This window comes from Nymphalis io, chromosome 16 (assembly GCF_905147045.1).
Source record: "Nymphalis io chromosome 16, ilAglIoxx1.1, whole genome shotgun sequence".
NCBI lineage: Eukaryota > Metazoa > Arthropoda > Insecta > Lepidoptera > Nymphalidae > Nymphalis > Nymphalis io.
The window spans coordinates 8,971,069-8,996,944 of record NC_065903.1 but is presented as its reverse complement, the minus strand read 5'-3'; the positions used below and the strand labels follow the sequence as shown (position 1 = coordinate 8,996,944).

At 34.1% G+C, this 25,876-nt stretch overlaps 2 protein-coding genes across 6 annotated transcripts in view; one reads left to right on the top strand and one right to left on the bottom strand.

Annotated features, from left to right (window-relative positions):
- The window catches only part of LOC126774154 (supervillin-like), a 185,303-nt gene extending 168,194 nt beyond the window's left edge, over positions 1-17,109 (top strand). For all 5 annotated transcript variants that reach the window (XM_050495510.1, XM_050495508.1, XM_050495509.1 and 2 more), the window contains 12 exons: positions 4,664-4,774; positions 7,705-7,874; positions 8,538-8,716; positions 8,980-9,148; positions 9,423-9,574; positions 10,142-10,302; positions 11,419-11,531; positions 11,624-13,296; positions 13,420-13,509; positions 13,711-13,904; positions 14,243-14,404; positions 15,480-17,109. In XM_050495510.1, the coding sequence (XP_050351467.1) occupies positions 4,664-4,774; positions 7,705-7,874; positions 8,538-8,716; positions 8,980-9,148; positions 9,423-9,574; positions 10,142-10,302; positions 11,419-11,531; positions 11,624-13,296; positions 13,420-13,509; positions 13,711-13,904; positions 14,243-14,404; positions 15,480-15,566 (3,261 nt within the window). In that variant the 3' untranslated portion in view covers positions 15,567-17,109. The remainder of the gene's footprint in view (positions 1-4,663; positions 4,775-7,704; positions 7,875-8,537; positions 8,717-8,979; positions 9,149-9,422; positions 9,575-10,141; positions 10,303-11,418; positions 11,532-11,623; positions 13,297-13,419; positions 13,510-13,710; positions 13,905-14,242; positions 14,405-15,479) is intronic.
- Positions 17,110-18,521: 1,412 nt separating this feature from the next.
- LOC126774187 (uncharacterized protein DDB_G0290685-like) lies at positions 18,522-21,177 on the bottom strand. Its single transcript, XM_050495588.1, has 3 exons — positions 21,128-21,177; positions 20,467-20,681; positions 18,522-20,299 (listed from the first exon to the last, which is right to left on the bottom strand). Exons 1-3 carry the CDS (start codon positions 21,132-21,134, stop codon positions 18,665-18,667), a joined length of 1,857 nt encoding a protein of 618 aa, XP_050351545.1. The 5' UTR covers positions 21,135-21,177; the 3' UTR covers positions 18,522-18,664.
- Between the last annotated feature and the right edge of the window lie 4,699 nt (positions 21,178-25,876).

Genomic DNA, 25,876 nt, shown 5'->3' with positions numbered 1-25,876 from the left:
GTCCGTGAAGTGTATTATGTATTCCGTATTAATGATTATTATTACTTACCAACGACTCGTCTCGTCTCTCTCTCATGGCTAAAATAAAGATTTTATGCTTCGTTTTTTTTTTAAATAGCACCTTAACAAATGTTGTGAAATAAATTCCTTTGAACGTTCATTTATTTATATATTTTATCATATAAGGGTTACAATTATGATGTTAATAAGTAAATATTTTTACAGACTTCTTCGTTATTTAGATATGATTAAAAAATACTACTTTTAATTGGTGCATTACAAAATCGAAGCTTGTAAAGGATGTTGTTACCACATAATATTTATGAAATTCAATCGTTCCAACAATTAGTAATATTAACACGTAATAACCAAATAATAGTTCTTAATTTAAAACCATATGTGGTATTCGTATTGCGTACACGATGACCCTCTAGTCTCGACACAGACTCGCCGGCACCGCACGCGCACTGCCAGTTGTTTTGACGGTCCCGGCGGACGTGCGCGCGCGCATACACATACGTATAAACATATGTACCAAAATTTCGCTTTCACCGCGATTTCGTGAATCTAAATTGAAAAGTGCCAAGTAATATAACATCTTGTATAAATTCGTATATCGGTGAAATTTCACTGTCATTCTTACGTTTTTATATAAGTACATTAAAATAAAATACGTGAAACCCGGATTAAATTTCGTATGTTATGATCGAGTGTGATGATTCATTATACAGTACAAGTGTTTTGTTTGAATCGTTTCGTCAAAATTTTATGTATATAATCATAATATTATAAGTATAGGTATCGTTAAGATCTTTGTTTGTTTTACGGATTATTATACCCCGTTATCATTTTTTTTATCTTGACAGTTCTTTATTACGTCGTTATCTTGCTGGATATTCAAGGAAATTTCTTTCTATGTGCAGTTTTACGAATTTTAATATAAAACTGTCTTTTATACAGTTTTGTTTGACATTATTCAAACATTACTTGAAAGTCTCGCAAAATTCTTTCCTTATGGAAAGTGATCATTCTAAAATACATTTCCTTATTTAATATTTATGTCAATAAGTTTGAAACCATCCATAAGTATTTTACATCGCTCATACATGCAGCGAATGATAATTCAGTAATCAAATTATTTTATCGTGATCCATTTGTTTCAAAGTAATCGGAATATAAATCCTCTTTTTTATTATCCTCTTTTTCTAATTATTATGGCACTGGTATTGTTTTTGTATAACTACAACACTATTTAGTATTGTTTGAAGTTTATTTTATAAACACGTATTTAGCAGGATTTATCGTTAAATCGATAAGGTGACAGTTAATTAATTTATATATCATTTTGATGTTGGTAATAAAGTATTTATTAGTTTGTTATTGAAAACAATGTAGGTATTTCAAATTGCAACTTGCTACTGTGATGTTAAGCGAAATGCTTTCTTTTTTTTTAAATATTGTATTATTTTGTCTTATTAAATACTAGTCATTCGAACCTGCCTAATAAGACCGGTTCACTATTTTAGCGGAAGTGGAATCGCTAAAGCAGTTAATATATTTATATAAAATTTAATAATATTTAAAACTTGGATCAGGATTTATCTCGAATAAAAACATCTTGCAAATATGTTTATGAATCTCAATCAACATCGTGCTCGTTAACATATCCTACCGTTTTAGGTTCGATCAACTTTACATATTTGGGATGTTGTCTCCATCACTTATATGTTATATTGTTATTAATAATGAAAAAATATAATAATCATGTATTAGGAACATATTAGGGATATGTTGTTTAATTTTTGGATGTACCACCAATGATTCAGAAATGCATGTAACGGTATTTGATTTGTTAATTTTTAAATAAACTATAACTTTTGTTTTCATTTGGTTCTCTTGGTCATTATTATAAATTTGTAATAATATTTTACCTTATATATTTATGGAACTCGTCATAATTATCTTATCTATAAGGTCATTGGTAGTTCTGTTGCACCCTGTTTAGCAGATAAACTTCATACTTTTCCAATTACAAGCTCTCGTTGTTGGTTCATAAACAAGGTTTTATCTCAATGGTAAATCGCCGTCATGCATTATTTATTAGTCTGCTATTATACTAAACCGTTTATGTAATTGTATCGGACTATTAAAAGTTTTAGATCATAACAAAAAGGGTCAATACTCTTTTGTTGGGCTCGGCAAGTTTTCTCCAGTCAAGGTTACGATAAGACGATATACTGGTTTTGGCGCACCTTCAATATTTACAATTCTCGCATCACGTATTATGCGTCATTTGTAACAGCTACTGGGTCGATAATGTTTACCAACGTTCTAGGATCTGCGCCTGAGTCACAGTCAGTCCGGTGCCAGATAATTGCAACTGTTCGCGTTCGATCAGTCCGCGTTTGTCAACCTCTTGATGCACTCGCATCATATCTTGCTCCATATTATTCATCAAGTTTTGTTTATCTTTTTTAACAGAGGATCGTACTAATTGAGGCCAATTGCATCGTTAATTTTTCATGCCTGATCAGTAATAAACTCTCTGTGATATACAGTGCAAAACAATTAATTACTTTATTATTAATGGAGCACGTCTTATGTGTGTTATTGAATATAAACTTATTCTAGTCAGTGATGTGATTGGACTTAATCAAAATGTTTTACGGAGTGATCATTGCGTTTAGCGCGTTTCTATACCTCTTATGGAAGTTTTTATTTGCAAACAGTCTTCAGCCTAGATTGAAAGCTAGTGCACCTTTATTTGAAGATAATGACGATAATAAAGATGTAAGAAAAGATGAGGAAACAAAGAAAGAATCAGACCCCATTTCTAAATGTAGTCCTGATAATGCCAAGATAGGCACGGATGTAGCTGACCATAATCTTAAGAATATAAATTTAAGTAATGATGAAGAAAGTAATACTATAAATCATGACAAGTATTTTGATATCAAAGATTCCTTTCAAGAAAAACAAAAGAAAGAAACTGAAAATATAATCGAAAATGTACCGAAAATTTCAGAAGTGCAAAAGTCAATTGTAATAACGCCAAAATTAGAGACTGAAATATTTGAATCTAAAAAATTAATTACTCCTAGTTTACTTATAAAGCAACAACATGAAAAAAATAATAACGATAACGTATTAAAAAGGGATAGTCCACCTAGGGAACGCTTCGCTGAATTTCTTGAAAAGACTATTTTAAATGACGACAAACTGCAATCGATAATCCATAATTTGTCTCTTAATGAATTTTCTATAAATACTTCACAATTTAATGAAATACAATCAGAGCCTTTTACAAAGACAAGTACAATAAGCGAAAAGGCGGCTAAATTGCAAAAGTCAATAGATGAAATCGGCGATAAGTTCAAACATTTAAATGAAAACATTTGTTGCGAAGAAAATATAAACGACGAATCAAAGTTCGAGGATCGTAAACCTTCACTGCTAAAACGTTTCGAAAAACAATCAGGAGTGCCAGCTGGACTAAATTTTGGTTCAGTTATCGGGGAATTGAAAAATCGAACAAAAAATGCTAGCAACGGTGCTCTTAAACCTGTTTTCAAGAAGTTTGAAACCGACACAGTCGATAAACAGGCACGTTATGTATACAAATCTTTAATCCATCAAATTAAAATCCTTTAAACACAATATACCAATTCTGTAACTATGTTAGATTGTATTCATTGTTTAAATAATTATATGTTTCTCTTTCTTATAACATGTTATACAATATTTACGGTGTGAATGTGGTATCATTGTCATTCTCATAGTATAACGTAACAGGGCTTGCAATGAGGGCCATGATTAATTTTCTTTACACTATTTTATGGAGTATTAAGTAAGTTAACACTTGTCATAGCAGTATGACGTAAGGAAATAAAATGTTTAAATCATCTTAAATTTGATGTCCAATTGTACACAGTGTTTTGCGATATCGTACTCGACTTAATTTGTCTTAAAAAAAGCTTTTAAAATTAACATTACTAACGTTAAAAAAATTTAAATACTTTTATCTGTATCTAATTCTATTACAAAGGCTTGATCACTCAAGAATAATCAATTTTATTATGTTGATCTTTACGGTATACTAGTGTGGCCATGACCAAGTGGTAAGAACGAGTGAATCTTAACCGATGATCGTGGGTTCAAACCCGGGCAAGCACCACTGAATTTTCATGTGCTTAATTTGTGCTTATAATTCATCTCGCGCTTGACGGTGAAGGAAAACATCGTGAGGAACCCTGCATGTGTATAATTTCATTGAAATTGTGCCACATGTGTATTCTACCAACCCGCATTGGAGCAGCGTGGTGAAATAAGCTCCAAACCTTCTCCTCAAAAGGGACAGGAGGCCTTAGCCCAGCAGTGGGACATCAACAGGCTGTTACTGTATACTAGTGTAACTATGCACTATATTTTTATAATAGTAAATGTTTGCCTAAAAATCTTTCAGATTACGATTGATATTATAAATACGAGAGTAACTCTATCTGTTTATTTGTTACTTTATCACGGCTAAGCCACTAAAACTTGATCCAGATTAGGACATGTTTATGTATAATAAATAAATAACTAAAAAAAAAACACTAACTAAAACTATATATGTACGTACATATAAGCTATGTGCTTTAACATTGACATTTTATTGTTTCAGGAATCATTAAACGCAGCAGTCGATGACAAGAAAAAAGTGCACATCGAAGAAACTGAATTAGGATCAAATATTTTAGCAGATAGACGGAATAAATTAGAAACTGCAGCACAGGTATGATTCATTTCTCATTAGACAGTACCTGCTATTTTAGAAACGTTTATGCGGAATATACCTTCACGTACTCGTATCATCTTAGATAGATCTTACTTCAGTATGTTGCTTACAAATATATCAAGAACTTATCCTGGGATTCCTGGCCAGGTACCACTCTCTTATTAATTATTCTACCGTGAGACGTCATTATGTTATGAATATTTATTCTTAAGCTGTTTTCCTTTTTGAAAGCACTCTACGTGTTGTCTACGTGAGCCTGATTTTATATTTACAAGCATAAAGGATATGATATTAAAATATATTTTATTCAAATAGCCTCTTACAAACTTTGAATATTTATTTTACAAGGTTTAAATTAAATATAAGGGTTCAAGGATCTTCAGGTCTACGGCGCATTAACGGTGGAAGGGATTCCTTTCACCATTACACTTTTTACAGGTGCCAATGTCTAATTGTAAGATTATCCTTAACATTATTTAGCCGAATTGCCCTTCAAAAGCTGAATATTTGTATCTTAATTCAGTATATATGATATTTTTCATAGAATTTGTAGTCTCTTAATCAAATATGTTCACTGCATATTATTAGCTTCTATTTTCTAGTGTATAACACTTGAAAAGCCGAAGATTAATATCTGGAAATTTACTTTAATTCATTTGTAACTGAATTAGAACATATAAGATATTTGTAGTAGAGCTTTTGTTAAATCGGCATAACAAATTGATGTTAATTTCTAGTCTCAAATATAACTAACTGAATGTATGGAGAAGTTTCTTGGATTTGCATGAAACTTCGAACTAAGAAAGCGGTCAGACGGTCACGCTCCGCGGATGTAAACAGGCAGTACTTTGTAATGTAATGCTAGTGTCAGATATATGCTGAACAGCTTACTGAATGATCTTTACATTCGCGAACCATTTATCTAAACGATACATTAAGCTTCGTCTTCATCGAATGATATTTGGAAACAGGGCACATTAGCTGTTATCATGTTATAATCTAAAATTGATACAATTTTGTATAATTGTTGGTGACTTTTTTGGGAGAAGTTAAAAATTGTAATTGTGTTGTATACACATATGTGGAGGAATGTCTTAGATAATCGATGAATGCTATAAGGTATGTTCTTTATTTAAGATATTTTACGTTTAAGGATAATAAACCAAAAGAAATAATAGATAGATACATTGATGACTATATATTTGTTAATTATTTTTAAATTCAATACATTAGCTCGAACATATACATAACAAAGCTAATATTAAGTATCCTCAACATCTGTATAAAAAGGATTTGTGAAATTATCAAGGTCTTACTCTGTATTGTTTCGCTGCTAATTGGACCGACCTATATTATCAATATGAATGTTTCCGTCTTTCGAAATCCTTTGTAAAAGTCGGTCAAGTTTCTGTAATATAAAGAACTTTTATATCGTACTATATACTATTTACCTCTTAACGGTATTTACCACGTTTCAATGAGGAAGAAGGAAAATAATTTATAAACGTAAAGCTACTTAACACACAAGCTGACTTTATAAAGTACAATGAAATGTTTCAAGTCTTTTGTCTCAAGCCAATTTGTAACAGAAAATACTTGTATGAAACTGTCATCAGATATATTATTCAAAAAGATTAAGTTTTCCATAATAGTAAGTTTGGTTTAATTTAATCGGCTTATTGGATTTTTGTAGCTGGTTTATAATACTCTATAATATGGTTATAATGTGTTTCGTTTGTCTAGTGGTAAGCTTATCATAATCCTTAACCAGGCTCCTCCTGAATTCAGGTATATTCCGGTATGTATTAAGAAGATATATAATGAGTGAAAATAGCGGATAGCTTGTAAGACTTATCTTGAGATATTCTGAGTAGCACGGAAGGCACATAAAGACTTTTGAGGTGATCTTTCGTTGACCAATTTGGATTATGAAACTCACTAGATAAAGTGTATGTGTGTTGGTGTGCATACTTATCTAATATAATGTCTGCTTAAATATAAATACACACACTTATATAAAAAATAATACAATGTCCCGTTAGTCAAAAAAAAAATTTCATTGATATAATTTGCATTTTCCCTATTAGAATTAAAACTCTTTTTCACGTGATAACAGTAAACATGTTTTCAATTATTTTTTATATAGCCAATTGCAAAAGCGTATAGGCATTTTAGCGGTATGAGTAACTTCGAACCTTAGCCATAATGAGTCATTGACCGCATACTGATATAATGCAATACGCAGAATTACTAACATTACATTCCTACTGTTAATAATTGTAAATGTAACCGCATTTTTTTTTTGCGTATCACTTTTAAGTTTTTAAGTAAATTTTCGGAAACGACAAATTTTTCTAAAAAGTAAGAGAGACTTATAATAACACTAAAAATTAATTATAACAAATCTCTTGCTGATTTACAGCGCTTGCATAGTGACTTAATTCTTAGACTTTTTTGCTCAAATTTCAAATTACTGATAACAGAAAGAGAGAAATCTGTGTCTATATCCATGTATTCGCCTACTATACAGCGTTTATTTGTAAGACTGAAAACTTTTAATAACATTAATCCAGTAAGATATAAAATCCCTAAGATATTAAATGTTCAAGCATGCTTAATTCGTAAAAATACATAAATAGTCTTGAATAAAAATTACATTTAATCTCGTAAAAATATTTAATCCCTTATAAAATAACCATTACGTGCAAAAAATTCAAGAAATTGTGACTGGCGCATGTTCGCGAAATGTGTTTTGAAATAGAAGCGGTGTGCAATATCTTGTACTAACAATATTTTAAAAGGTTCTGCAATAATAAATAAGTAAATACCCAATTTAAATATTTGCTATGACACGTGTAAAATCAAGTGACCTCTCGCTCAATGCATTAGATTTATGTCGTTTATAAGTTATGATTGTTATTAAACAGGGATGGCGAAAACGTGTACCTCAAACCGATGCGTCTCTTTTCACCGTCGCGGGACGATTGGAACGCGACAAAGTCATTGCAACACCACCTCTAACTCCGCCACCACTTACTACTCCGCCTGCGTCATCGCCAGCGGTCACGCCTGCTGTTCCAGCACCAAATAGGTTCAGGTAAGATTGAGGAGAATATTCAATTGTTTCTAATAAAGTATAAATAATAGACATATTCCGGTATCTAACGATAAGACATAACGGATAAAACGTTCAACGTATAGTAACGAAGTTAAAATTAAAATGTATAATACTGGAGCGTTTCAGACGTTTTTGAAATTACAAATGAAATATCCAAACTTCTCGCTTCCGTGAGAAAATCTTTCGAATCGGAGTGATTGTTAAAAAGATAATCGTTTATAAATAATAAATAAACGATTTTGTATCGATATTATCTTTCACCTCGGAGCAATTGATTAATAAAATATTTAAATTGAACTTCAAGGCGACTGTCTCGAGGTGACACAGCATCCGCTGACAATGCGACCGCACACAGCTTTAGTTTATATAACCAAATAAAGACAGTAATTCTGTTTAATCGTTGCATTTAATCTGTTCGACTTACGATACCATAAAAGGTTTTCGGACCAAATTACTTTGTCTTAGGTGCGAGGATTTTTTTCCGATTTGAATTTGCTTAGTTCGTTAATTAATATAATTTATGTTACCCGTCATCGAAATTATATTTTTTTGCAAGATAACTTTCAATAAGTTCGTTTACGTTCCTTTTTTAAAAAATAAAAGGAACGTATTTAACCTATAAATTATTTAATTTTTGTGCAGGTCACGAAAAACTCCCACATCTCCTACCAATGGCTTCGCATCTGGTCCTCTTAGGTCAGCATCGTGTGCTGTTATGAGTGCAGTTGTTGACAGCAAACCAAAAGAAACTCCGAAGATAGATCGCGAATCATTTAAACGAAGTCACTCCGTCAGCGAAAGTATTAGTCGAGTTGATGAGAGTAAGTAAACCTTAAAACATAAGTCTATTTTTTTATATTCAGTGCCTATAAGGTCACCTAATAAAAAAAACTTACATTTTATAAATAGGAGATTTTTTTCAAACTTGCAATTATGCCGTGAAATTCATTTTACTGCAATTGAAAGTGTATAATGTTTAAACTCAAGGTTTAAACTCAGTTCTATGTTTTCTAGAACTTTCTCTTTGTATATTAAAAAAATATAATGTAATGTTAATTTATGATTACACCCAATTACTCTGTAGAAGAGGAAATATCTTCTGGTGCGGAGAAGACTGGGTGTCCCGTCCGAGTTCCGCGGGCCGACGACGAGACATTCCAGGCCTTCTTCACGCCTGCCTTGCAGCAGGAAAAGTCGCAGCCGACTGACGTTGAAGTCGACCTTGACGCTATCGACAGCGGTTCGAGACAACTGTGAGTATGATTTGTAAACCTTAAAAATCCAAGAAAAATTGGTAAAGGAAAAAATCTTCAATTTAAATAAGCAACACCATTTTTGCAATTGCGATATTAAATTGGCAGATGCAATCTGACCCCGTTACCGTTCTCCAATCCTTGCTGTAGTAATGCCATAAATATAAATAATAACGGATCTCGGAGTCCTGTTTTTTTTTATTACAAAAATTACCAACAAATTAATCGTTTACTTTTCGAAATATGCAGCCTAATAAATATCAAATCGATGTAGCCTAGCGAGTGAGTGGGCCCGCCGCGCCAAGCGCGAGCGTCGCCAGCCGTCGTCGCGCAACCCGCTGCGGGCGCTGGCCGCGCGCACCGACCTGCGCCAGGAGTACCTCGCGCAGCCGCTCACCGCCAGGGACCAGCTGCTCAAGGAGAAGAGTGAGTAAATCACGAGCACTGCTCTCCGACACACGATCAGTGGTGGAACATTTCGAGCTGGTTCACATTAAATTCGACCGACAAGATTCAGGCCGTTAATTTGTGCATTATGTTTTGTCAGCTCTCAATGCTAACAATACGACAGTTTTATTTAATCCAAATTATGTGAATAGTGCTATTACTTTATAAATGACATACGTCAATACATATCCGAGTGATGTAATGTGAACCAGCTACTAGGTCGGCGGATGGTACATCCGACCACCAACCGACGAGGTTCTTGAATTGCATACCGTGACGAACGAAGAAACAGTGTAATATAATGTAAAGTTTATAAGTCATAACAATTTAAGCGTTGAACAATCCTCATAATTCTTTCTTATTTTAATAACAATTTTGTCTTGACTTAGAAAAAGTGTTCTCTTTATTTTTTTACTACAAGTAATTATTTTAATTTTTCGATCGATAAGGATAATATGAATCTATCCCTAATATTATCATTAAAAGCTTTTTTTTTTTTCATTATATAAGTGAGCTAATTATTTTATATTATACTCTTTTCACCAGTAACGGCAAATTGCGGGCTCGCGGCGGAAGCGCTGGCAGCGCTGGCGAGTAAGGAGGATTTCTCCAACGTCGCGCTGCGCAGCGCTGCAGCGTCGCACGCACTCAGCCCCGGCACGCGGGCCCTAATGCTGTTGCACGTCAAGGGTCGGCGACGAGTGCAGGTAAATGAGCTTTCAGTATCTTCAGTTTATAGACATTTATTCCTCAAAAAAGACAATACAGTCACTTACATGAGAAATGTTTACAATTTAAAGAAAATATTATGTAGGTAGTTCGTCGTTCTTGTAATATCAATAATTTTGTGAGAGTAATACAATATTATGTATGTTATATAATATTAATCTAATTATAAAAAAAATTAGTGTCGTTACGAGTATAAACAGAAGAAAATAGTAATTAAAGTGGTAAACAATACGTTGGTAGTAGGTGTGTACATAATCTTAAATTAAACAAGAATTAATTACAGTCACAAGGGACATAACATCTTAGTTCCCAAGATTGGCGGCGCATTGGTGATGTAAGCGATGGTTAACATTTCTTACATGCCAATGTCTATGCCAATACCTATGGGCGTTGTTGACCACTTACCATCAGGTGGCCCATATGCTCGTCCGCCTTCCTATTCTATAAAAAAAAGCATTTTAAATTTAAGTCTAATCGTATTCGACGGTTTTCCATATCACTATAACCTGATCAGAATTATTCTATACTTGATACAACTATGATATATTACATCAATATTATTTTCTACTTTAAATTAAATTAAGAATACATATTTAAATATGGCAATAATCGTATTCATTGATAAAAAACTTACATTATAAAGTTGAAACTAAAATATTAAATAAATATCATTTTTTATTTGAATATATATATTTTTTTAAAAGAAAACATTTAACAAAAATCAATATATCACTTTCGAAGTACAAAATGTCACACTGAGACAAGCGTGAGAAATTCGATATTTAATTAATTACAAGGATATTTACGCAGGTATACACATATTAAATGAGGAAATGTATTTTATTACAAAGAACGTATCGCTTTACGTGGGTTTTTATTACGTCGCGGTGTTTATTTAAATATTTATGTTAACAATTGAGTCGTTTCCGTAAATTTCCTTTTTTAGTATCTGTGGAAACAATAAATAAACATTTCAGTAAAATTCCACTATCTATGTTAATCTGTCAGAATAATATTAATTTTTTACAAGTACGTTGACTATATTATTTATTAAAAGTAAGTATGTATAATATAAGTATTCAAAATAATTACAGACGCGACTCGTGGAACCCGTTCATACGAATGTGAACCGCGGAGACTGTTTCCTATTGGTCACTCCGGATCAATTGTTCCTGTATATTGGACTCTATGCCAATGTCATTGAAAGGTAATAATTATATAAATATAAAACAAAATAATAAAGAACAACCTCAATAATTTAAATTATAAATATTGAATAACTTTCTGTTTTGCTTTTAGAAACCGAAGCACAGACATCGCACAACATATACAAAACACAAAGGATCTCGGCTGCAAGAGCTCAACTGGACTCATCAAAATAGATGAGCAAACTAAGAATTTCTCCAACAAACATTGGAACCAATTCTGGTCCCTACTCGGTGTTACCGAAGGCATCGAAGAATACAAACCCATAGAAACCGGCCCTGCGGATGAAGACGAAATCTATGAATCATGCATCGTGCAAACAAACATGTGCTATGAGGTTGCGGATGATGAATTAGTGCCAATTAAAGAATATTGGGGCCAAGTACCAAAGATAGCCATGTTACATCAATCCAAAGTTATCGTTTTCGACTTTGGTTCTGAAATGTATATTTGGTACGGAAAGAATGTTCCACTCGAAAGTCGCAGACGAGCAGCACAACTAGCACAAGAGCTCTTCGATGAAGGTTACAATTACGAAGAGTGCCACGTAAACCCCTTAAATGCCGCTGCGACCCAAGGTGCTAGAGAAGATTCTAGTCAGTCTACTAAATCCGCTAAAAGTCGACCAGAATGGGCCATACTATCTAAAATCACCCAACACATGGAAACTATCTTATTCAAAGAAAAGTTCCTCGATTGGCCCGATTACAGTCGCGTAATTAAGGTCAAACCTCAAGAAAATAAAACAAACAGTATTGAAATAACCCCTTGCGATGCCGAGGAGATGTGGTCAAACGAATACCAAGATCCTGACCTCGTTTTAGAAGGTTCCCACATCGGTCGCGGCACGCATTACTACGACAAAGAATCAATGCGTCACTACGATATTAAAACTAAATCTGTCTGCAAGTGGGTTATTCAGGAATACGACTACCAGAAAGTCGAAAATGAGGATGAAATCGGGGAATTCTTTTCAGGCGACAGTTACATTATCAGATGGGAGTATCAGATCACTGTGACGGGGCGCGAGTTGAACGGGAAACCTTCGAAACACAACTTGACGGGTAGAGATCGATGCGCGTACTTCTGTTGGCAAGGAAAGGATGCTTCCTCTAACGAAAAAGGTGCTGCGGCCCTATTGACCGTAGAATTAGATAGAGAAAAGGGTCCCCAGGTGAGAGTGGCTCAGGGCAATGAACCGCCCGCGTTTTTGAATCTCTTCCAAGGTAAATTGGTAATCCACCAAGGAAAGAAAGGAACGGACAAGAGTAGGTACAGACTGTTCGTCACTCGCGGCAATATTTCCAACGAAGCGTATTTGTTACAAGTACCATGTTCCGTGCGACAATTGCGTAGTCGCGGATCATTAATTCTAGTCGATACGGAGAAAGCCTGCTTATACATATGGCATGGTTCCCGAAGTATGAAGCATACGAAACAAATAGCGATCGAGCTGGCGAATAAATTAGTTGCGCGACAGTCGAGCTACTTATTCGGAAGTGAAGACATTAATATCAGTGAAGTCAAAGAGGGCGAGGAATCGAAAGATTTCCTCGACTGTTTGGGAGTTACTAACAAGCAGTACTACAACTCCGTTCTCAGCGGGGGAAGGGACTGCGGGGAAGACGTAACCGCTCGGCTGTTCCATTTCACGGATCTGGGCGGTCAGTTCGAAGCCAATGAGGTGCTGTCACCGCTAAGGCACGAACATCTGGTGACACCCTTTCCTTTTGAACAAAAGGAGTTGTATTCGGCTTCGCAACCCGGTGAGCTTTTATAAATATTATATATAAAATAATATGATAAGTTAGTATATACGTATATATTATTATGAATACTATATTATGTTTTTTTAAATGTATTGCAATAATCTAGTGTTATTTTTGCAGCCCTGTTCCTACTGGACGACGGACAGAACGTGTGGGTGTGGCAAGGCTGGTGGCCACATCACACGGACCTCGATCCCGCGGAAAGGAACGGTGCGTCTACATTCTAAATTAATAAATCTTAACGACTCTCAATAATGTGTTCATTAGTGATATCATTTTTTAAAAAATCGAGATACAATTTTATTGCGTTTCGTAATTTGGTTAATTTACTGGCTAGTAAATACTAGCCGTTTTGCCAAATCTAAAAATGCGTCGGAAGGTGAATGCATAATAATGTGTGCGCGTGCGCAGGCGTGGGCGCGTTCGCGGCGCGCTGGCAGGCGCTGCGGGCGGCGGCGCTGCGCTCGGCCGACGCGTACTGGCGCGCGTCGCGGGCCGCCGCGCCCGACGTGCGCGTCGTGGCCGCCGGGCTCGAGCCGCTCGCCTTCACGCGCCTGTTCGACGTCTGGCTCGAGCACGACGACGCCGCCGACGCGAATATCGCGGTGAGTGGGAAACGTAATTGACATTGCATTGCACCTAGCGATAAGACCTTTTGTGTAAATTATTTACCTAGTGTATAAGTGATAAACTGGTGACGGTGAAATCTGGTGTACAGTGGGTCGGGTTCGATAAGGAAAAACGGATTTTAACTGGAGGAATTGAATAGCTCCCGCATTTGCACACACCTAAGTTGGGTTCTAATGTTTGACGAGAGATAAATTCTGTAAAAAAATGTTTAACTTTCAATCATCATATCGTAAACTGAAAAAACAAATGTATAAATGACCGGGCTTCCCCCGGGCGCACTGTCCGCACTCGCTTGACCTGGCTGGCCCCACAGCACGGCTACAAGGCGGGCGAGCAGCTGTCGGGCGCGCGCGAGCTGTCGCGGCTGACGAGCTGCGACGCGGTGTTGCCGCTCGGCGCGCTGCAACGCCGCCCGCTGCCCGACCACGTCGACCCGCACCACCTCGAGCGACACCTCGCCTCGCCCGACTTCCTGGTACGACGATCTCTCCGCCCCTCGCCCGTGTCTGCCGTTTCGCTCTACTCAAGGACTTTGACATTTCCTTATCGTTAACTTATCTTTTATTCACGCGTAAAAAAGATTAACTTTCAGCTCTAATTGGGCTCAGAGAGCAAAAACAAATATTTTCTCTCTCTCATAATTCTGAAATTATGTTTGAATGAAGTCTATTAAATAATTTGTTAATTCAAATAAGTTTATATCGACTTGCTTATTCACAACATACAAGTGATATCATAAAATATTTCAATTTTTTTATATTTAAAATAATAATTATGACCATCGCTTATATTACTGAAATATTATTTTGTGGGTGCCAATATCTAAAAGAACTGAGAAATTATCTTCAAGACTAATCCTTGAGTAGAGCGAGTGAGTTATTTAATAAATACAGATTAAATAAGTCTTAGATATTCGTCTAAAAACTCATAGTTGACGACTCATTGGCATACAGAAAAACTTTAAAACATATATTTATCTGTAATATTTATTTTGTCGTATGTAGCCTATTCAAGACAGTAATATTTATTTTTAATTGTTACAGATATTAATTTATAATCACTTTACGCAATATCCTATTAGTTCTAAGATATGTATATGTACATATGCACTTTATAGTTTAAACTGTATTATATATCTTACAGCACCAATGTATATTTATAGCACATACACAATGCTTGTAATCATGCTATTATATAAATATTATTAAAATTAAAATTGTATATTGAAGGCTGAGTGAGCCAGTGTAATTGGGACGTAATTTAAGACGCCACATCTTGGTTTCTAAGGTTGGTGACGCTTTGGCGATGTGAGGAATTTTTAATATTTCTTACAGCGCCCGTGTCTATTGGCGCTGGTACTGGTAGACCACTTACCGTCCAGTGGCCCGGTTTGCCAATTCACCTACCTATATATACATATATTTAAATGTCCGCGTCGGTAAATTTATATCAATTATAAAATATGTCTAACTTTTTTATATAAAAACCTTTTTTTTATTTTTTAATAATTATGTAATTAATTGTAAGACAATTTTAACTTATTTTTCCAGGAGGCATTCGGCATGACCAAAGAAGAATTTTCAGTGCTGCCAGCCTGGAAGCAGACCAACATGAAGAAGGACATCGGCCTGTTTTGACCCATCGGCACAGTTCACGCCGGGTTCAGTTTCACCGCCAGGGTCGCGGGTTGATGTCCTCCAAGGGACATAGTCTAAACTTTTTGTACAACCGCCGCTATTTCGTACTTTTTTACCGAAAATGTCGATGGATTTGATACGATTAATGTTAAGAGCACGCTTTAAACTTTATAGCATTGAAGAACATTTTTTTACTAACGGAATGTAACTGTGTATTCGTTGACGTGATATTTTCATGTAAACCGCGTAGACTAGGCAAGTAGGAAGCGATAGGATTTGAAATTCGGAATTGTATAAAGTTGTATTTTGCCGCATCCATGCCGTGGTATTTATTAGCTGTTTTGTATATAGTCGTTTTTGTTTATTTATTATTATTATTTTTAATTTCATATATTGATTTTTAACTGTACTCATACTTTTCTATACATTTGTAATATAATAATGTATTAAAATTTTTAGACATACATATACTTTTTAATATTTCCCGCATGGAAGCGTCGAAACGACAATGATGTAAACGTGATATTTTTGTATTTTGCGTTTTAGTGTTGTTCAAATGAAAATGACGTTTTTAATATATAAAGCGCATTTTTAGATAACATTATGCGCGAAATCTATTTAGCGAAAATGTATCTGGTCAATGTATGAATATCGTTTGAATCGCTAGATAAACCGATACTTATACTATTATATACGCTTTAGGGTAGGCTTTTATAGTCTGTGGCGTTCGGAAATAACATGAAACTTGTGATATCTAAATATGTAATCAATACGAGGTCCAGTCAATGCGAATATTTCCGGGTCACAGATAATCTATACATTTTAACACATCACATATCTACTCATTAGCTACTTTTGTACTGAGCGTTGGGAGGACCATGTTTGAAAATTGTTGATTCACTCCTTAATACGAAATTATCTTAGAAACTATACCGTTATACATTTTTCTAATGTATCTTATATTTAAATGTATGCAGGCATAATGTGATTTCTCAACTAGCGTAACTTCACTACGTCTTACTAACTAATTTAATTGTTCAACGAATCCTACATTCGAATGGAATTAGTTTTTATTCGTTTCTAGATCAATCTGCGTCCGATAATTTAGAAGAATTTACTTCATATTGGCTTGCAATTTATTTATTACGCTATTTCTATGTTGTCTACAATTTTAGATGTTTATTTTTGTAACTATTTTAGCTTTAACAAACGTCTAATCTCTGTTCGCACAGGCATCTGTTCGTGAGGATGTCAGTGTTGTGAAATCGTTCTAATAACTGCCAATGAGTAGAAAATAACATTTTAACTATCAAGTCATACTTTAGTTAACGTACTTAGTTAACACAGTATAATCTTTGTTTAATGCATTTACGGCCGGCCCGGACCGGGCCCGAACCGGGCCCTGCCTGGCCGCCCGCGGCAAGAACTTCTCTCAAATCCAATGTTTAATGTTTTGCTTTGGTTGTGTTACTTATACTATAATTATTATTGTATTTGAGATTTATTTTGTATAATAATGATGTAATAAATTTGGCTAAAAATTTGTAAGTTTTTATTATTAAATGCAACCCACTTTACCAATATTTTGTAACGGTTTTCTGTCTTTTTATTGATAAATTAATATTTTATTATTATTATCAAAATCAAAAAATATTATTTCAAGTAATCTCTTACAAGATTTAAGATTAGAAGTTTAAATGTGAACTCCGATGAGGAGAGTCAGATAATAATCAGTCAATAAAATTATTAATGTATCTATGCGATGGATAATAAGTGAGAAGTCCATTCAGGTCATTAGCATTTAATATTATCTGTGGACAACAGGACGAATTGAATAAAGAATGATTTGATTACCTGTGGTAGGGCTTTGAGCAGGCCCGTCTGGATGGGTACCACCCACTCATCAGATATTCTGCCGCTAAACAGCAATAATTAGTATTTTAGCGTTCCGGTTTGAAGAGGCAGTGTAACTACCACAGGCACAATGGACATAACATCTTAGTTCACAAAGTTGGTGGCGCAATGGCGATGTGAGGAATGGTTATTATTTCTTACATCGCCAATATTTATGGGCGGTGGTGACCACTAACCATCAAATGCCCCATTTGCTCCTCCGCCTACCTATAACATTTGTGAAGGGATTCATGAAACACAATTTAAGCGCTACGCCGTTACACGTTCATCAGTTTCCCTTCTACAGTTACAATAGAATATATTTTATATGTTACTTTGCAAGCGCAGCGTAGGGCGCCCTCCAGCCAGGTGGACCGACGACCTTAAGAAGGTGGCGGGTACCAACTGGATGCGGAAGGCGGAGGACAGGGAGCTTTGGCGCACCTTGGGAGAGGCCTATGTTCAGCAGTGGACAACGATTAGCTGTTGATTGATTGATGTTACTTTTCATCGTATGTAATATTTTCGTTTTCAAAACGGTAAGTAGGTACCTCTTTTTTACAAATATGGCAGACGCTGTCCTTAATGTTTTTTATGGCACAATAATCATCAATCGATCTATCAGTAATATCTGACATATGAGCAAATCATATTGAAATTTTGCTCGTTTATCAGCCATTAGATTTTATTACAATGTTACAGTCAAAAATAATTTAAGCATCAAAAATAAGCGTTCAGCTAAACAACAAACATAATAATATTTATATATTCATCTTAGCGTATTATGCTAAGATTTTATACGTTTTAGTTACATAATAAAGTGACACTTTCTTATATTATTAATAATATAAGAAATATACTATTTGTTACTTACATAAATCATGTTTTATTTTTTTGAACGGCATTAAGAGTGGATCGAATGTATAATTCGTCATTCCTTCATGCTAATCATATTTTTAATTTTGCTCTGTACCTATAAAATAAAACAATGTAAGTAATTATAATGTAATAAATAAAAAATAGTTATAGTTATATAATAATTTATTACACACTCGTCAGATTATTTACAAAATTGCACAAAGTGAAATCCTACTCACAACACTTAAGTCTAATTTTTAAAATTAAATTAGTTTCATAGCTTCCTAACCTAAATTTCAAGTGAGCACTCCTAATAGAGATACTTTTGAAATCAAATGCCTGTTGTTTTAAGCGAATGCACTAAGAAATCTTTTGAAAAACTTTTGTACCTTGGATTCTTCATCGTCGGTTTCACTATCCGTTTCTTCATTTTCATCATTATCGTCATTGTCATCATTGACATCATCATCATCGTCGTCACCGTCATCATCTTCAGCATCGTTATTATCATCACCGTTATCATCACCATCATTGTTATCATCGCCATCACCGTTATCATCGCCATCAACGTCTTCATCACCATCACCGTTAGAATCATCATCACCATTATCATCGCCATCGTCGTTTTCATCACCATCACTGTTATCATCACCATCACCGTTATCATCGCCATCACCGTTATCATCGCCATCACCGTTATCATCGCCATCAACGTCTTCATCACCATCACCGTTAGAATCATCATCATCATTATCATCGCCATCGTCGTTTTCATCACCATCACCGTTATCATCACCATCACCGTTATCATCTCCATCACCGTTATCATCGCCAACACCGTTATCATCGCCATCAACGTTTTCATCACCATCACCGTTAGAATCATCATCACCATTATCATCGCCATCGTCGTTTTCATCACCATCACCGTTATCATCTCCATCACCGTTATCATCGTTATCATCGCCATCAACGTTTTCATTACCATCACCGTCATCATCGTCTTCACCGTTATTGTCGTCATCGCCGTTTTCACTGTCATCATTGTCTTCGTTTTCATTATTATTCCCCTCATCTTCAATGCTTACATTATCATCACTGTTATCATCATCAGTATCGTCATCGACATTACCCTCGCCATTTTCAGTTTCTTCTTCTAGCACTTCTTGTCGTTTTAAACGCCTCGGTGACCTAATAAAATCTACAACAGCGTCTTCCTCATCTTCCTCTCCTGACCCTTCGATATTGTTACAAGGTTTTCCGTGGTCATGGCCATGATGGTGGCCGTGGCCATGGCTATGTCCATGCCCATAATGATAATGGTGGTTATGACTAAGCGATGCCACGCGGACAAATTCTTCTTCAATTACTTCTTCATGATTCGATTGTTCACCAATGTTTTCCTCTTGTAGTTCAGTTTCCTCTTCATCTTCTTCGTCATTTATAGCTTCCTGTTCCACTTGATTTTCTTCTTCTTCTTGCACTTCTACATCCTGTTCTTCTCCTTCCTGGTCTTCTTCCTGATTTTCTCCTTCCTGCTCTTCTCCTTCCTGTTCTTCTCCTTCCTGCTCTTCTCCTTCCTGCTCTCCTACTTCCTGCTCTTCTTCGTCCTCTTCATCGTCCTCTTGGTCAGGAAGTTCTTGTTCGTCCTCATTTTCTTCATCATCCGTGTTCTGTTCTTCCTGTTGTAATTTGAAATCTTCAACTCCCTGATCATCATTATCTTCTTCATCATTATCTTGTTCTTCAACATCTTGTTCCTCTGCCTCTTCGCTTTCTTGTTCATCTGCATCTTCTTCTTCAACTTCTTCTTGATCTACCTCTTCATTTTCATCAACTTCTTGTTCATCGACTTCTACTTCTTCTTCTTCTACATCATCCTCTTCCTCGGGTACCTGTTCTGATTCATCTTCAGAACTAATTTCTGAATCTTCTTCATCCTCAATTTGACAATTTTCAGGTGGTGTAGATCTATCGCAAATCTACAAAAGATAAAAAATACCTATATTGTAAACAAATCTTACTTATTGCATGCCTTAAGTATAATTTATTTATTTCGAAAAATAGAATCCATTTACAACACTATCTTTTTTGTTAAATACTATATTTAAAATTTTAATTTATAGTATCAATAAATTGATAAGTTTACCTGCTCATCTTCATTAAACCACGTGCCCAAAGGACATTGCATGAGATAAGCACGACTGGAATAACATTGGTAGTAGTGCACGCAACTGTCGACATAGGCGATACGTAGGAAATTTTCTTGGCCAATGCACAGTGTCTCCGGATTTTGTCTCAAATTTATTGAGAACGCGGAAGCGCTGGCCAGCGCCGCCACTAACAACAGCAGCCCTGTGGTCACTACCGAGAAAAATTTGCTTAGTTAAATTACTAATGTAAATAATAAATTAAGGTTTCCACAAAATTAGCTTTTCGATGGTACTAATCAAATTCTTAATATCAAAAATCTTATATACAACCTATTAATTAAATTGATCGTTATTGTATTAATAAAGATGTAATTAAATAACAATGAGTAACCTTCGAAACCCTAGACTTATGACAAATTTAATAATTTTTTGAAATAGATCTACTGTTACTTAAACTTTCACTTATTTTTAAAACATTTAAACTGCACAGCATCTCACGAATTTGTAATCACGTGATTAAAATTACATAATGCACTGCTGAAACTTAAAATATTGAAAAAAAATTAACAACTTTTATTAAAAAAACAACATTAATTGTGTGCCGGCTTAAAGTTACGTCAGAGTTAATCTTAGATTTTATGGGACGATATTACTTACTGTTCATTTTGACCGCAAATTGGCTCGTGTTGTGATGCGATCTGCTAACAAAATAAATTTATTCTGAGGTAAGACATCAATTTTATCGAGACTATTATATCAAAAGAATCAAAGATAATGTCAGACAGTATTGTTACTGGAAAGATATTGTCGATCACAACTTATCATATATTTTTCCTTCCCTTAAGCCGTGTTAGGAACTATAGAGATTTTTATGCGACTAATCAATCGTAAAACTTAATTAATCATTTACAAAATATTACCCTTTGCTCTTTATATAAAATATATCACCTAATTTTAAACTAAAGCAACAATATTTTAGTAATTTTTCAGATTTAACGGAATTAATGCTGATGAAGGAATAATAAAGTAAGTTAATCATGATAAAACTTGAATGAAGTTGCTTGGCTCATCTTTAATCAATTATCCTAATAAAATAGACCTTTTCTTTCAAATGAATTTGAGCACATAAGGTTTTATTTATAATGTAAGGTTGTCGATAGTTTTTGCGATCTTTTTGAAAACAAAACCTTGTTTTAACCATTGGAGTATATAATAATTTCGTTTACGATTTGTTGCATAAATTATTGTGTAGATTGTTATTATTATTATTTATTTTTATGTACACACAATCCTGCAAATCCCGACGTTCCGTGTTCAAGCTTCGGGCTGGGCCAATAAAAGTTTAGAGGGTTTTTCTGTCGAGAAATTTTCATTAGCAGCCCGGAGTCTGGAAGTTTGCACTGTATACACCCCTTGGTGTTCTTGCGACTGAACTGGGGTCCTACGGTCGTGTCGGATTCGCCGTCCCATGGAATTATATAGAGAGAGGGAAAAGAGAGTGCACTTATATTTGCGCATACACTTGTGCACAATATAATATAATACTTGTATATCCGGTGCAGTTAGCTATTCCCCTTAGAAGTAATATATATATGTTTATCACTTAACAGTTACTATATTTGTTAAAATATTTATATATTTATTTTTGCGTGCGTGATAAAATTTTATATGACACGGCTTTATAATTCCGTTTGTCAATGAAATGCCATTTTTGCGTTCTTCGCATGTTCTTCATTATGACCTTGTACTTGATGATTGGTTGTATAGAATACCTTCTTTTATGATTCAACGATTGAATGAATACTATATGTAGAATTCGAACTTGTGAACATTTAAATGTTAATATTATTATTTAATGGCTTCTACTTCATTTCAATACGGTTTAAAAATAAACAACTTGCAAAATTTTCTGCCAAATTTTTTTTAAAAGGTTAAATTAAAACCGAATGACATTTTCTGAAAGACTTGTAATATATTTTAAAATAAAATTTGCCCCCATTTCCATATTGTTATTTTATAAGTTATTTATGTTTCAAATGAATGTAGTAGAACTTATACATATTTATTATAATTATTACTTACCATATATGGTAAATATGCGTAAGATCATTTATTTACTTACGGCGTAGATAGATCCATAGGATATCATTAAGATATTATTGTTATCTAATATACATACTTAACGTACTCTGACGTACTCTGATACTATGACGGTGGGACTACATTTAACAGTATTTTTTGTATATTTTACGTTTATATAATATCCTGGGACATTATGCACACACGGCCATCTGATACCAAATTAAGCAAAGCTTGTGCTATGGAAACCAGACAACTTATATATTACATATACTACTTTTCTTTAGTAAATACATACTTATATAGATAACTACACCCAGACTCAGGACAAACAGCCATGTTAATACACACAAATGTTAGTCCTGGGTGGGAATCGAATCCACATCCTTCTGCGTGAAAGGCAAGTATCTACCAACCACGCCAACCGGCTCTTCGAAATGTAGCTCGTGCACTTGTAAATTAATTTTATTTTACATATTTACTGTTTAAAAGTAAACTAATTTTGATCTTGTAATAACCCACTATTATATAATATATCATAGTACATATTATTTTACAGTAAGATAGTGATAGAAGTTTGTTAACAATTATTAAAATGGCTGGTGTTTGCTACAAGTCCGAAAACTGAAATAAAATTACTTTTTTAATTTGTGTTTTTTTTTTAATTTAATTTTGCTTATCTTGGCCAAGGTTCTATCGTAAACAACCTTATATATTTATTATTCTTGTTAAAATATTGGGTAAGATAGATATTTGTATATCGATGTTCTTGCCCCGTTAATAGGGCTGTACCTATATACCGGGTCTTATGAAGTTCTTATGTTGAATTGTTATTAGTACTTATCTCATATACTAAGGCAGCTAACTTTGTCGTTGGTCTAATGCAAGCTCATAAAAATACACATCTCGAGGTCTTGGGTTCAAATCAATAAAATTTTATTGGGTTTATCCGTTGAAGTTCGTTGGAAAGCACGTAAGTCCGTTGTTGTTGCACTTGAACTCTTTACGGTCGTGTCAGAAGGAAATCCTTCTTATTAAATTATGAGAGTGAGGGAATGTATCATATGATGCACCTGTGCTTACGAACACTTCTGGTCTCGTGCTCTATAGTATTGCCATTTGGTTAATTTAGAATAGCCGCTATGACCGAAGTTGGTTATCTTACAACATAATTGTCACAGTTATCTAAATCTAATCACATCTAAAAACCACTAAATTAATATGTCAGTGAACTCTGCTTATATCAAATAATCTTAAAAATTCAAGGACTATACATAAAAATATTCATACTATTTCCAGAATATTCCATTAAATTGTCATTTAAAGTGCCCATATATAACATCATAACAGACAATCGCAGATCGTATGTCTAAAATTTATTACATAAAATACATAAGTCATCAATGCATACGATGCACCTATTCATGATCATCAATCATAATCGAGAATCCGTGCCACAAACTAATTCTTTACCTGATAAGATAGCTTTCAGATAGGACGGTATGCCAATAGTTTTAACAGCGAACTTGAGATTACGTTCTAGAAAATTTACACCTTTCTTGTTTCTATGTGACGATCATTATCGTAAATTTGACAGCTCTTGATAATCACTACATTTGATTTCTAGTTATTTACATCCCATCAAATATATAAAATGTAAAAAAATGTCTCGCAACGCAGTACGACTGCGATCAACTAGTTATTAGGTGATCTTATGAAGTACTAGACATATTTATTTCTATAGTATTATGTTACAGTTAATGGGATTTTATTTAATTAAATGTTAATTTTCATTCCGAAGCTTACGTCACAACCGTAGCTTGTCATATTTTAATTAAATATCTACTGCTGGTGGAATGGTGATTTAAAAAAAAATATGGGACTTATATATAAAATTATAGGATATCTATTCGAATTAAGAATACTTAGATTTATATATAATCGAATACATCGATTTGGCTCTTCGTAAACACGCGATGGTCATCATGTCGCATCCGTGGCGCCATGCAGCATCGTAACTATAATCTCGATTTTTATCAGGTGGCATCCTAGCGTTAAGTGACAAATGTGATAAACGATAGTTATCATCAAAGTATCTGTTCTTATTATTTAAATCTTTTAAAGGCTGAACGTTTCAGGAAATTTTACTTACGATATTGAAACGAATCGTGCCTGAACATAAATATATGAAAAGATTAATCGTTGTGGACGTTATTAGCGATACAGAGAATAAAACAGTTTGTCTGGTCCGCGTTCAAGAGATAAATTATGACTCCTTGGGCTTGGGTGAATATTAGTAAAAATAGATGTGATGGGATACTATTGCATCTCGTATCTCTTTCGCTCACGGGTATTAAGCCCATGTAGAGTTTTTGCTTATCATTTAAATTTTCTAAAATAAACTGAAGATACTTTAAAAAATAATGTAATTATTTATTCACAAAGAACAGACACTATAAATACGCCTGTGAACAGCGAGTAGTAGTTTTCAATTTGACTGAAAAAGAAAAATGTGGGTATTTAAAAATGTTTGATCCGCGTCTGCCAATACAATAAATAAAATAATTTAAAATAATTATAATATACTATGTAAGAATAAGAACAACATTATATGTAATTATGTAGATATATGTGTAAATTATGTATTAGGAATTACCGGAGCGCGCAAACATACAAAGAAATGTCAAGGAGACAAAGATTTTTGTCTCCTAAAGATATAATTAAAATTTAAAAAAAATTATGTGTATAAATTGAGATATTCATTAAATGCCAACTCCAAACGATAACTGTGCCACGGAAACCATATAAAAGATATATTTCCAGTTCATTTGAGGTTAAAAATTAATTTTCAAACTTTGTAAGGCTACCTTCAAATGCATTGAATGTTTTTAATTAGCAGCAATCATCTGAGTAAGTTTGTTTTTGTTGAAATACCCCGAACAGTTTCACGGGTTTCTACTGAAACAGATAGATTTATCGAGTTTACGTAACGTTGGTATTTTGTAACTTTAACTTGAGTGCAACGACGAATATTCAGCGAGATTTCTGACCAAGCAGTAAGGCCTACATACTATAATATGAAAGTTGAAAGTTCAAGGTTAATTTTTAATTAGGTTTTTACTTTTTTAATTGAATTTTTATTTTGTGAGAAATAAGTTTTTATATTTAATATTTTACACTCTTGCTCATATATTATCTATTTTTAAACAAAAATGAAGCTACCCTAGGTGTATAATGGATTGAATAAAACATAATATTATAAAAAATCGATACACAATAGAGATACGACTAAATAATGTTTGAAACCACTGATTTATTTACCAAAGC